The following is a 14,830-nucleotide window of genomic DNA, read 5'->3' on the forward strand; positions in this document are numbered from 1 at the left end:
CTGAAATGTCTAATTCTGCTCCAATGTCTATGGTCGTATTACTGTAAGTGAGGGGGAGGGTTTCATTGTTGCTTGATCTTTCTGTGCAATGTCCCATTTAGATGTAAGGGAGTGAATCACACTTTTGCTGATAAATGATCACTCGAATCAATAGCCTGTAACTTCCCTTTTGGAGATGAGCTTTTGATCCGCTTGCACAACCTGGGAGTTTCACCTTAAACATTCAGGACAGTTGCAGCGTGAAGTGTACAGGCCCAATCAAGGTGGCAAGGCCCGGACCCAAGAGCAGGGAATGCACCACTGTTTGACCACTGCTGGAGTGGATTTTGAGTTGAGCCTAGGCCTGGGCCTGATAGTGAGGAGAGACCTGAGGGTTAAGCAATTTGTGCGCTGGGCTGAATTGAGGAGGTGGGGCCCAGACTCAAGAGTATAGTTAAGTGGTAGGGCCCGGTTCCAAGATCAAGGAATGACCCAAGGTTTGAACAATTTAAGCGCTGGGTCAGATTGAAAAGTGAGACAAGGCCCGGTTTAGCTCACTGTTCCATATGATTTACTCATTTCTGTGCTGAACTGAGGCTGTGACCTGCAACTAACAGGCTTGTGAATCAATTGCAGTGATGACTGGCTTCACGCCGTGGACTCACTTTTGTGAACTTCAGTCGTTTGCTTGCCTTTCTGTTTTTCTGCACATTGGGCATTTGGCAATCTTTTTCATGGGTTCTATTGTGTTTCTTTCTTTTGTGGTTGCCCGTAGGAAGACAAATCTCAAGGTTGTATATAGTATGCCTCGTTTGATAATAAATGTACTTTGAACTTTGAAACTTGATTTTCATGTTTACTCAACCATAATCATCAATTTGATTGAAGAAAATGAGCAATTTAAATTCAGATTACAAACCTAGGTTTACAGTGAATACCAGGGCTCTGAAGTGCACAGTAGATCAAAGGGACCTGGAAATGGAATCCATAATTCCTTGAAAGTGGAATCACAGTTAGATACAGTTGTAAGGAGAGTTTTGGCACACCGGCCTTCATAAATCAGTGTATAGAATACGGTAGTTGGGATGTTATGCTAAAGCTGTACAAGATGTTGGTGAGGCCAGTTTTAGAAAATTCTGTGCAGTTCTGGTTAACTAACCAACAAAGATAATCTCAATAAACTTGAAAGGGTGCAGAGAAAATTTATGCAGATATTACCAGGAATTCAGGACTTGAGTTAGAAGGAAAGGCTGAATATGTTAGGACTTTATTCCCTGGAGTGTAGGAGAATGAAGGGAGATTTCATATAAGCAAACAACATAAGAGGGGTATAGATAGGATGAATGCATGGGTGAAACTACAACTTGACGCCATAGGTTAAGGGTGAAAGGTGAAATATTCAAGGGGAATCTGAGGGAAAATTATTCACTCAGAAGGTAGAGTGAGTGTGGAATGAGATGTATGTGTAAATGATAGATACAACTACAATTGTAAGAAATTTGGATCGGTACATGGATGGGAAGGGTTTGGCACTCTTTGGTGTGGGTGCAGATAGATGAGACTAGTCAGAAGACCAGGCCTGCCCAAATCAGATGGGTGATGGGCCTGTTTCTGTGCTGTAGTGCTCTATGACTCTATGTCAATATTTAGAAATACAAGATCATTAACAAAAAATAAAACAAAAAGTGATTCATAAATGATTAATTTATTCTTGTTATATAATATCTAAAATAGGCCCAGAAAAAATATATTATAAATATACATTTCTGAATTATTTCAAAACAGTTACTTTTAAAAATATGTTATGTTTCTATACAATAATAGTTATTATCAAAGTGCATCAAAAGTTTTGTCGGAATGTGGATAATTACAATTTTTTGACTACATGGAGAAAGTTGTCCCTGGTTACAGAGGTAGAGTGTTGAATACATGTTGCACACTACTTTGGAATTTTAGACCTATTAATTTTAATTTTAAGTTAAATGGAATACATTCCTATCCCCAGATATCTGACTGATGATAAAAGATTAATTTATATAATTCATATGAGAAACAGATAACTCACAAACCTTCAATTGTTTCCAATGTATTACTAGGTGTTATTTAACTTTAGTCATTGTTTGTCACTGAATAGATTTAATTATGAAATACAGAAAGGAGCATATTATCCCTCTGGCCATCTTAAGTTTGTGATCTTTTGTGTTTGAAGATTTCTCATGAAGAAAGGGGATTTAATTCAATAAACATTTAGCCAGATACTCTGTTATTAAGGTATCTTAAAAAGGCAGTTAATCAGCAGCATAAAAAGATAAGACAATTTCAGACAAATTATGTTACATATATATATTAGTTACAGAAGTTTTGTAGATTAATCACAATTGCAATATAAATTAAAATAAATGTGAAGTTAAATAATTTAAGAAATCAGTATTTATTATCATTATGGCAAATTGCATACATGCTCAGCTTTGGGCCCTCTTTACATTCAACGTTTTTGTCACTGAGAAGGGTAATACCCTGGTTTGAGAGCCACTGCCCTTTCGACCAAGTCTCAAGAGGCTTGTCACAGTGATAATGGCCATGCTTAATTGTTCCAAAGAGGAAAATGCTTTAAGTCAAAAAGTGTCCTTTCCAAGAATGTTATCAGCCTTTAGAAATCTGACCTTCTGATGTTGATGCCTTTCCAAATCATCTATGCCCAGATCATGCAGGAAACCATGTCACACTAATACTATCATGCTTGTCACCATCACATCTGGACCTGCCTCTCCCCCTAAGGCATTCTGATTTTACAAACCAGCACTTCTTTACACATCAGAGCATCGATTCCAGAAAATATTATTTTGACTACAGTGCATTCATTTTAGTTTCAAGGCAACTCAAGTTTTAATTTAGTTCAATATCACAATTTAATGTTACTAATGTATGCTATTCTACTTCAAATCCAGTATGATTTGCATGATTGCCTGTAATATTCCTTGTATTCCTTATAGGAATTTCTGATGCAGGAAGTAAAATCCAGCCGGGCTTTGCATCATATTGTATGATCCTTGTCTCTTCTTCTTCAAATATAATGCCAACTGGAAGATCAAAATATTAGCATGCTTTAAGTAGAGATTAATATACTGTATTATTTTAAAATTCTACTTTTAAAATAAGTTTAAAGATACAGTACAGAGCTGGCCCTTCTGGTCCAATAAGCCACATTGCCCAGCAACCCACCTCTTTAGCCCTAGCCTATTCACAGGGCAATTTTGTCACATTGGCCTTCATAAGTCAGAGTATTTACAGCAATTAGGATGTTATGTTGAAGTTGTACAAGATGTTGGTGAGGCCAAATTTGGAGTATTGTGTGGAATTCTGGTTGCCTTACCCACCAGAAAGTTAACATGGTTGTGGCCTGGACTTGAGGATCTAGATTATTTACTGTGAAATGCCATCCCTTAACTTTGGTTTATTTGAAGTTGGAAACTGAATAATTGCAATGTGACCTGCAAATCCAAACTCTGCAAGTGAAAGATTCTTGCAATGTGACATCAGTCAATGCTGATTCATATCAGTTAAAGTTCTGGGAGGTGCTGCTGAGATATTAAGAAGAAATTATCTTTCTCTGAAAGCATAATACTCCTCAGCTGAAGTCGAACCAGAAATTGCAGTCTCTGTCCTAATGACAGTCATCAAATTGAATGGATACATGTAATTCATTACTGTGGCATGTTTCACAGGTTATGCAATTCTCCTGAGTCACCATTGGTTGCTCAGGAGACAGATCAACAATGCATACAGCATCTTTACCTAAGCAATTATGAGCAAATGTATCCTGGTCCAAGTGATCTTTCATAAAAAGATCTAGACCACAGATCTGGGCTGCAGTTCATACATGACAGCTTCCAGCACCCATGCCAGAGTCCCCTTTCACTACCAGGGGTTTTCCTGAATTCTGCACAGCCTGAACATTGAGCTGAGTATTTGGGAGATGGGCGCATTGGATTTGCCTGCTTTTTTCCATTTCACGTTGAGGGTCTTGGCTGGAAAAGTTAACTGCCAGTTTCCCTCTACAGATGCTGCCTGACCAGCTGGTTCGCCAACATAATGCATAACTCTCAATGGATAAAGAAAAATGGAGGATTAAGAGCTGTGTAGGGGTTAGATTGATCATGGAATAGGCTTATATAAATCTACACAATATCGTAGGCCAAAAGCCTGTTCTACTGTATGTTTTATGATGGAATTCACTGTATGTGACAAGTGAAGTTAATGTCAAAACTTGATTTTGATCCAGATAACCTCTCCAAGCCTGGAGAGATCGTTATTAAGCTGAGGCTTTAAAAGGTATTGGCCAGACCACACTTGGAGTATTGTGAGCAGTTTTAGGACCCTTATCTAAGAAATGATTTGCTGGCATTGGAGAGGGTCTAGAGGAAGTTCAGAAGAATGAACCTGGGATTAAAAGTGTAAATGTGTGACAATCATTTGATGGCTCTGGACCTGTACTCACTGGAGTTTAAAATGGGGGGGATCTCATTGACACCTATCGAATATTGAAACGCCGAGATAGACTGGACATGGAGAGGCCATCTCCAATAGTGGGTGTCTAGGACCAAGGGGGCACAACCTCAGAATATAAAGATGTCACTTTAGAACAGATGAGGAGAAATTTCTTTAGTCAGCTGATGTTAAATCTACGGATTAATTGCCACAGATGGATGTGGAGGCCAATTTATTAGATATATTTAAAGCATAGGTTGATAGGTTCTTGAGCAGAAAGGGCATCAATGGTTACAGGGAGAAGACAGGAGAATATGGTTGAGTGGGAAAATAAATTAGCCACGACCGAATGGCTTAATTCTGCTCCTAGGTCCTACGGTCTCCTAGACCCATCTGTATGCCAGGTTCAATCAGGGTATGTAAAAGGTTATACATCTACATGCTTGCACTGAACCTGGACCCTGGAGATGGTGGGATCTTCATTTGTTTTTAATGTTAAAGCTGAGCAGGTCATTAATGTGACTATTGCCTTAATAACTCAGGTTCTTCCTCCAGCCATACCTGCCTCATGTTTGAGTTATTTTCTCACTTTTAATTTTTTTAAGTTTCTGCACTACAACAGAAAAAAACACCAACAAAATGGATTTATAGAATGCTAAACAAACGTGTCTAATGTACAATTCATAACAATACAGAAAAAGCACCCAAAAATGAAATCATATAAAGTTAGTATCCTCCCCACCCTCCCACTACAAAACTCCAAGCCAACCATTACAATGTAAAGAAAAGTTAATCAGGGCTTTTGTCACCACAGAGCTGTAAATATAAGAAAAAGTATAATGCCTACTACCTAAACTATAATGTATTTCACAATAAAAAAAAACAGTAAAACTTAATCAGAAAAAAAGCTGAAAGTAAGGGATTGTAGTACAATAAATGGATAAACCATTAATCTAAAGAGGAATTATGAAAATATTCAAGAAAAGGTCCCCACACCTTGTGAAACTTTATGTCCGAATTAAGAAGTGAATAATGAATCTTTTCAAGGTCTAAACAGGACATAATATTGCCCAAGATGGGTGGCAATGGAGTTGAACTCTAGTAAGGATTTTTCCATTTCTGCACTTCCTTGTCATTAGCCTAGATTAATTGTTAATCCTCTTATTAGACATACTTTGAAAATATGGGCTCAGTTCAGAAGTTATAATGGCCTTCATGATTTCTCTCTTTCTAGTCCTATTTTACATAACCATCTTTTTTGACCTTCTATGCAAGACTTAACATTTCATGACTGGTACAGGGCATTAGGTGCTTTGAAGATTTTTCATTCATAATCGTTCTGCAACTTTTGAACGACAATCTGCAAAGTTTAACCTACCTAATACTCATTCCTTTAGATATCTTCAAATGAGACATTTTATTAACCCTTTAATATTAGACTTTCCTGAGATGCCCAAGAAAAACATTGTGGACTTGTCTCTTTCTATAAACCCATGGGGTAAAGGTTTAATATCTACTATTCAGGATAAGTTTACAACCTTGAGGCATAACCCTTATATAAAATCAGAACTGCCTGGGAGCATGATTTAAATATTTCTCTGTCCAATGAGGTTTGGGATTCAATTCTTAAATCAGTTAATTCAACCTCTTTATGTGCTCACCACTGCCTTTTGCAGTTCAAGGTTGTACAAAGGGCTCACATGTCTAAAACTAAATTATCGCAGCTCTATCCTGATATTAGTCCCTTTTGTGATAGTGTAAAGTGGGCGAGGCTTCTCTTATTCATATGTATTGGGCCTGTCCTAGTTTGGAGAAATTTTGGGGAGATGTTTTTTTAACTTTATCCCATATTCTTAATTGCCATTTAGAACCTAACCCTCTGATCACTCTTTTTGGCACCTTGGGTGAAGTAGACATACATTTGAGTCTGACTAAATGTCGAACATTATCTTTTGCATCTCTTTTGGCTAGATGGTTAGTTCTTCTTTGGTGGAGAGATGTTGCCCCACCCACTCATGCTCAATGGCTTAAAGATATTTTCTCATTTATGATGTGCATTTCTAGATTTTCGCATTAAAGTGAGTGACACTGTACAATACTGAAACGTCAGATGAACTTACCAGTAAGCAAAGGAGGATAATGAGAAATAGAAAGAACAGAATTGCCAGCACAATGAGTACAATTCCCCAGTCTGGTATTTCTGTTGTGTCTGAAGAGACAGGGGCTTCAGCTTCTGCATGAAGAAAAGACAAAGCAAGCTCATCAAACTCAAGTGCATAATGTAAATTCTTCAACACCAATGAGGCTGGAATTAAATATAAGATTATACGAGGCATAGACTGATTAGGTAGCACAATTTTTCAATATCCTACCAAAAGCAAGAGTGCCCAGCATGAAGGATACTTTCAAAAGACGATGACTCAAGAAGGCAACATCCGTCATTAAGGACCCCCATCACTCAGCGCATGTCCTCTTTTCATTGTTACCATCAAGGAGGACTGGACACCCACTCAGCGTTTCAGGAACAGCTTCTCCTATTCCCTCCCCCCACTATCAAATTTCTGAATAGATGATGAACCCATGAACACTACCTCACTATTTCTGTTTGCTCTTTTTGCATTACTTACTTTATTTATTTATTGTAATTGATGTTTTTTTAATTATGTATTACAAAGTGCATTTCATGACATATGCCAGTGATATTTATCCTGATTCTGATTCTCAAAGACCCTGATTTCAGGCGAGAGGAAAGAGTCACAAAGGATTCCAGAGGGTAAGTTTTGTTCAGACATTTTGTTCAAAATCTGTCTGGAATTTGTTGGCAAAGGATGTCGGGGAATCAGAAGCAATGACTATATTGAAGTTGCATTTAGACAGATGCTTAAATATACAGGATGTAGAAGGAGAAACACACACAAAATGCTGGAGAACTCAGCACATCAGGCAGCACCTATGGACAGGAATAAACTCAATATTTCAGACTGAGATCCCTCACCAGGACTGCAAAGGAAGGGGGTGGATGCCAGAATAAGAATGGGGGGGGGAGGGGAAAGAGTACAAACTAGAAACTGAAAGGTGAATCCAGGAGGATTGAAGAGGGGGGATGAAATAAGAAGCTAGGAGGTGATGGGTGGAAAAGGTAAAGGGCTGGAGAAGAAGCATTCTAATTAGAGAGGAGAATGGACCATGGGAGGAAGTATTCCAGAGTGGGAAATTGAAAAAGAGGGGGAAAAATTACCAGAATTGGAGAAATTGATGTTCAACCATCATCTTGGAGGCTACCACATGGATGCGGCCCTTATGTAGGCAAATGAGATTAGACAGACAAAATCCTTAGCATGGCATGGTGGGTCCAAGGGCCTTTTTCTGTGTTGTATACCTCTGTAACTCTAACTTAAATTGATGGGCGGTGTTTGGTCCGATTAGGAAATGGCTATGGAACTAGGTTGTGGATTTCTGTAATGTGTGTTTACTTTGGGACCACTGCAGTGAAAAAGGATTAGAAACCAACACTGCAGCAACAATGGACCAATCCTGATTCTCAAAGTGGGTCCATAGATTCAGAGGTTTACCCTAAATATTGATAGATGGTTAGAAATTTCGGTTCATCCTTTATTAGGTGAATATGTTAAATAGCTGCTCTGCTTCACCTAACTCGAGAAAGTGTCACAAAAACAAACCCATATTATCTTAACTTTAAGAAATCTCTGTTGTGGATTTTTTTCTCGTTTTAAAAACCTTACTAGTGAAGCGTGTGTTCACAGCTGGCGGCTGCTGCAGTCTCATTGGTGACTTGCCATGGGGGCAGGGGGCAGTGCCGATGAAGTGACCTCTATGTCCACATGTAGGCTGCGACACAGTTGTGAGAAATTGGGAATGGGGGAAAGGGGACAAACAAAGTGGGATAGGGAAAGAGGGGACATTTGTGGTTCTACTGTCTTACTTGTGTGGTCTGGTTAGTTTTATGCTGTGACTGGGTGGTCCCAACTCATTCACCAGGGGTGACATCTCAGAAATACAGCTGACATGTTTTCCTTATAATTCTTGCCCGTCTGCAGACCGCAGCAGTTTGAAGTCATTGTTGAGATCAGTGAAGATGAATACACCTTTTACTTTCTTAAATGTACATTTAATTGCTGAGATTCTGCAAAATCATTTGTTTCTGTTGGTAAGTCAGAAACATGCTGTACACAGATCGGTTTTGTTACCATGAGCATGCGATGACATCAGCAATAGGTGAACGGCAGCGGTAAGGGTGGGAATTTAACAGGAAATGTGTCCAACCACTTCAAATGTTACAAAATACATTCTTTTGCACTTTTGTAAAGGCACAGGAAATCGTATATACAACTCATGGACAAGTGAATAAAAAAAGATTTCCTGATAGTAAATCACAAAGGTAAGACTGATTTGTCTGAGATTCCATGAGAAAATTCACATTTAAAATGTGCTGTTGAAATTTAGTCACAATTTGAAATGATAATTCCAAATAATTCTGCACATTGTATTACTGAAGACATTGTTCCAAACTGGTTAGCTTCTAGGCCAGAAAATGGCAAACTCACTCAGGTTATACCAGTACCTGCCTGCTAAACTCTGCTGAGATAAAGATTTGCTGATGAAAGGGAAGTCCGTATTGTAGAAATCACACCTGCTCTAGCACGTGGTCTATATACCCTTAAAGAACTTCTGCCTTATTATTATGGTGAAGTATTAAATCAGAACAGCTGGATTCTTGATAATCCCATTCTGAGATGAAGCAATGCATTAGAACATTGATTATAATAACTTTACACAAGCCGATTATTTATTGCTTTAACAATTCACAAGCTGATTTCAATTCTTAATTGTAATTTGCCTGAGCTCAAATTGAAGATGCCTCTCTCCCACCCATTAGAGATATTTATCATGCATGCTGCATACACAGGGCCGTTAGCATTGTCAGATCCCTCCCATCCATCCAGCAATCTCTTTGACCCCTACCATCAGGCAGGAGGTACCAAAGCAACTGGATAAGAACGGTCAAGATGGGAAATAGCTTCTTACCCCAGGCCATAATACTACTGAACTCCCTGCTACCACACAGGTCTTACCAGGTATAGTGCAGTGAGAGCACTATGCTGTTTATTTTTTAACTTATGTTTAAATTCAACCTATTATTTGTGAATTTACTTCTGGTAATATTACTTTTGTGTTGCGTGTAAGTTATATGTACTGTGCTGTGTGTCTTGCTGGGGAGAAACCTTGTTTTGTTGGGTGGTATATGTGTATACAATTGAATGACAATATACTGAACTTGAACTTAGAAAACCTAACAAAATCATCAATGTGGAAAGATGGAAAATTCAGAAATAATGAACATGGATGTTGATACTTTACCCACTGACAAGCTGTCCTTTCGCAACAGGTAGGTGTCTCCAAGCAAGTGTGTTCCACCCGTTCCTCTCTCAAATTCTGCTTTGACTTTTTCAGCTATCACTGACTCATTGGTAGCAGTCGGGTTGAAGTAACACATGCAGGTACATTTAATGGATCCCAATCTATTGGGTGAAAAGAATAACATCAGTTGTAAAAGGACCAACACACACAAAATGCTGGAGGAACTCAGCAGGCCAGGCAGCATCTATGGAGAGGAATAAACAGTCGAGGTTTCGTGTCAACACCCTTCATCAGGACTGGAAAGGAAGGGGGATGATGCCAGAATAAGAAGGTGGGGGGGGGGGGGAGGAAGTGGACGGAGGACAAGCTAGAAGGATCAACATGTACAAAAGCAGGATGAACTCAGCAGGTCGGGCAGCATCCATTGAAATGAGCAGTCAATGACGCTGCCCGACCTGCTGAGTTCATCCAGCTTTTGTACGTGTTGATTTGACCACAGCATCTGCAGTGTACTTTGTGCAAGCTAGAAGGAGATAGGTGAAGCCAAGTTTGTGGGGAGGGGTGATGTAGTAAGAAACTGGGAGTTAATAGGTGGAAAAGCCAAAGGGCTGGAGAAGAAAGATTCTGATAGGAGAGAAGAGTGGATCGTGGGAGAAAGGGAAAGAAGGGAAAGGGAAAAAAGGGGACATGATAGGCAAGTGAGGATAAGAGGTCGGGGGCCACAATGGGAAATTGAAGAAGAGGGAGGGGGGAGGAGGAAGTTGTAAAATGAAAAGGACCTATCTGAGGCTTAAGCATATATATAAAATTCCAGTGCAAAATCAAGTGAAACGTAGGAGCAGAATTAGATCATTCAGTCCATAGAGTTTGCTCGGTCATTCCATCATGATTTATTATCACTTTCAAACCTATTCTCCTGCCTTCCTTCCATAACCTTTGACACCCTGACTAATCAAAAACCTAACCCCCTCCGCTTTAAATATAGCCAATGACCTAGTCTCAACAGCTGTAACTACCTGTTGCAAATATTGAATTTTAATCAAAGCAACTCATTAAGTATATTATTAAATATATGAAACATAAATATGGAAGAGATTTTGTTAAAGATTTTAAGATTCACATTATTTGTCACATGTACATGGGAGCTTAATATCCAAGGAGACACACTCTATCAAAAGGACAGGCAGGCAGGCAGAGGGGGTGGGATGGATCTGTTGGTAAAAAATGAAATCAAATTGTTAGAAAGGAGTGACACAGGGTCGAAAGGTGTTGAATTGTTATGGGTGCAGCTGAGGAACCGTAAAGGTAAAAAGACCCTGATGGGAGATCTGCAAACAGTAGTAAGGATGTGGTCTACAAATTACATTGGGAAATAGAAAATGCATGCCAAAGAGGTAATGTTACAATAGTCATGGGGAATTTCAATATTCCAGTAGACTGGGAAAATCAGGTTGGTGCTGGATCCCAAGAGGGGAAACTTCTAGAATGCCTATGAGATGGCTTTTTAGATCAGCTTGTGGAGCCCATTAAGGGATCAGCTATTCTGGATTGGCTGTTGAACAATGAACCGGAATTGATTCAAGAGCTGAAGGACAAGTGATCATAACATGATTGAATTCAACTTGAAATTTGAGTAGGAGAAACTAAAGTTAGATGTATCAGTATTAAGGTGGAGTAAAGGGAATTACAGAGGCATGAGAGAGGAGTTGGACAGAATTGATTGGAAAAGCTCTCGGGGCCTCTCGACCAGCCACTTTTTGATACAGAAAGGATGTGGCCTGGAAGACTAGTGCACCTTCAGTGTGCCGGATATTCGTGGCTCTGGAGGCGGGTGGATTCAAGGCTGATGCCACCGCCGCCTGATGTGTCGTAGGAGATGGAAGATCGTAAGCAGTGAGCTGGCTGCAGGCTATATGCCCAAAGACCCAAGTCCTTTGGGCACACACCTCAGAAGACACAACAGACTTTTAACACCATAGATCAACAAGCTGCTTTGTTATGTCTCTCCTCTTGCTGTGAAATGGGGACATCTTTTTTTCCCTTATTATGGAGAAAGAGAGCCTGTGGTATGTTGATTACCAGGTGAACGAGTAGTCTTTGGGGCACTGCAAGTCTGTTTTTATTGATGCTTTGCTGCATGTTTGAGTGCTCAGTGGAGGGTGTCGATGCGTTTTTGCTGGTGGGGGTGGGTGGTTGTTGCTTTACTGCTGCTTATGAGTGGGAGGGGGAGCTGGGAGAGGGCTTTGGGGTTCTAACATTTTATTGTCATTCATTCTTTGGGGCACTACTCTGTTTTCATGGATGTTTGCAAAGAAGAAGAATTTCAGGATGTATATTGTATACATATCTCTGAAATTAAATATACCTATTGAAAAGATTACTGGAGGGGTGATGGTAGACCAGCAATGGCTGAATTTTCTGGGAGCAATTCAGAAGGCACAGGATGTATACATCCCAAAAAAGAAGTATTCTAAAGGCAAAATGACATAACCGTGGCTAACAAGAGAAATCAAAACCAACATAAAACCCAAAGAGAGCATATAATAGAGCAAAAATTACTGGGAAGTTAGAGGATTGGGAAGCTTTTAAAATCCAATCGAAGGCAACTAAAAAGTCATTAAGAAGGTAAAGATGGAATACGAAAGTAAGCTAGCCAATAATATTAAAGAGTTTCTTCAGATACATTAAGTATAAAAGAGATATCAGACCAATTGAAAATGATACTGGTGAGATATTAATGGGGGACAAGAAATGGCACACAAACTGAATAAATATTCAGCATTAGTCTTTATGGTGGAAGATACTAGTAGTATGGTGGAAGAGATCACAAGAGTGTGTTGATGCCATTACTAGAGAGAAAGTTCTTGGGAAACTGAAAGGTCTGAAGGTAGATAAATCAGCCAGTGATGCACCGTCAATAACTCTCGGCGATGTGAGACGAGATATAGGCTTTTATTGGCTGGAAGAAAGAACAAGCAGCAAGTGACCACCACACAACATCCTGGAGACTGAGGCCGGGGCTGTGCCTCCAATCGCCTTTATACTGGGGTCCGTGGGAGGAGCCACGGTCTGTGGGGGGGGGGGGGGGGGGCGTGTCCAGACAGGTATATGTAGTTCACCACACCTAGACCAGATGATGTGCACCCGAAAAAGGGTTCTCAAAAAGGGGGCTGAAAAGATTGTGGTGCCATTATTAATGATCTCACAAGAACTGCCAGATTCTGGAATGACTCTGGAAGACTGGAAAATTGCAAATGTCACTCCACTCTTTAAGAAGGGAGAAAGGCAGAAGAAAGGAAATTATAGGCCAGTTAGTCTGACCTCAGTGGTTGGGAAGATGTTGAATCGATTATTAAGGATGTGGTTTTGAGGTACTCGGCGGAGGCAGATGATAAAATAGGCTGTAGTCAGTATGGTTTCCTCAAGCGAAAATATCGTCTGATTAATCTATTGGAATTCTCTTGAGAAATAACAAGTAGGATAGATAAAGGGGAATTGGTTGATATTGTGTACTTGGATTTTTGGAATGCCTTTGATAAATAAGGTGCCACACATGAGGTTGCTTATCAAGATAAGAGGCCATGGTATTACAGGAAAGATACTAGCATGGATAAAGCAGTGGCTGGTTGGCAGGAGGCAAAGAGTCAGATAAAAGGGAGCCTTTTCTATTTGGCTGCTGGTAACTGGTTAAGACCGCTTCTTTTTACATTATATGTCCATGACTTAAATGATGAAATTGATGGCTTTATTGCAAAGTTTGCGGAGGCTACGAAGACAGATGGAGGGTAAGGTAGTCTTGAGGAAGCAGAGGGTCAACAGAAGGATTTATACAGATTAGGAGAATGGACAAAGAAGTGGTTAATGGAATACAGTGTTGGAAATTGTATGGCCATACACTTTGGTTAAAAAAAAGGGTAGACTATTTTCTAAATGGAGAGAAAATTCAAAAATCGGAGGTGCAAAGGGACTTGGGAGTCCTTGTGCAGGATTCCCTAAAGGTTAATTTGCAGATTGAGTCTGTGGTGAGGAAGGCAAACACAATGTTAGCACTCATTTCAAGAGGACTAGAATATAAAAGCAAGTATGTAATGTCGAGGTTTCGTAAAGCACTGGTGAGGCCTCACTTGGGGTATTGTGAGCTGTTTTCTGCCCCTTATCTTAGAAAGGATGTGCTGACACTGGAGAGGGTGCAAAAGAAGTTCACAAAAATGATTCCAGGAATCAAAGGCTTGTTATATGAAGAGCGTTTGATGGTCTGGGCCTGTGTTCACTCGAATTCAGAAGTACGAGGGGTGACCTAATTGAAACCTATTAAATGGTCAAATATCTTAATAGAGTGGATGAGAACATGTTTCCTATGGTGGAAGTGTCTATGACCAGAGGACACAGCCTCAGAACAGAAGGACATCCCTTTAGAGTGGAGATGAGGAGGAGTTTCTTTAGCCAGACAGTGGTGAATCTGTGGAATTCATTGCCACAGGAGGCCACGTCTTTATGGATATTTAAGGCAGAAGTTGATAGATTCTTGATTGGTCCAGACATGAAGGGATAAGGGGAGAAGGCAAGAGATTGGGGCTGAGAGGAAAAATGGATCACTCATGATAAAATAGTAGAGCTGAGTCGGGCAAAATGGCTTTGAATACTTAAGGTCTTATGTATGTCATAACATGAGTTGTTTGTGTTACTGCTGTAGATGGTGGAGAGGCTGATACAATACAGATACTTAAAACCCTCCTAGATTGGCACATGGATGTAAGAAATATGGAGAGTTATGGGCTGTGTAGGGGAGAAATGTTACATTGATCACGGAGTAGATCCTGCCAAAGGGTCTCAGCCAGAAATTTCGACTGTACTTTTTTCCATAGATGTTGCCTGGCCTGCTGAGTTCCTCCAGTATTTTGTGTGTGTTGCTTGGATTTCTAGCATCTGCAAATTTTCTCTTGTTTGAGGTTTATATTGGTCAGCATTAACACCACGGGCCAAA

General features: G+C 39.9%; 1 protein-coding gene across 1 annotated transcript in view; it reads right to left on the reverse strand.

Annotated features, from left to right (window-relative positions):
• Window positions 1–2,394: 2,394 nt before the first annotated feature.
• Window positions 2,395–14,830, reverse strand: part of LOC140740313 (mucin-16-like) — a 47,918-nt gene continuing 35,482 nt past the window's right edge. Inside the window, exons 32-34 of the mRNA XM_073069467.1 lie at window positions 9,847–10,007; window positions 6,588–6,700; window positions 2,395–3,059 (exon numbers count right to left, since the gene is read on the reverse strand). Coding sequence (XP_072925568.1) covers window positions 2,967–3,059; window positions 6,588–6,700; window positions 9,847–10,007 — 367 coding nt within the window. The 3' untranslated portion in view covers window positions 2,395–2,966. The remainder of the gene's footprint in view (window positions 3,060–6,587; window positions 6,701–9,846; window positions 10,008–14,830) is intronic.

This window comes from Hemitrygon akajei, chromosome 16, assembly GCF_048418815.1.
Source record: "Hemitrygon akajei chromosome 16, sHemAka1.3, whole genome shotgun sequence".
In the NCBI taxonomy this organism is placed as follows: Eukaryota; Metazoa; Chordata; class Chondrichthyes; order Myliobatiformes; family Dasyatidae; genus Hemitrygon; species Hemitrygon akajei.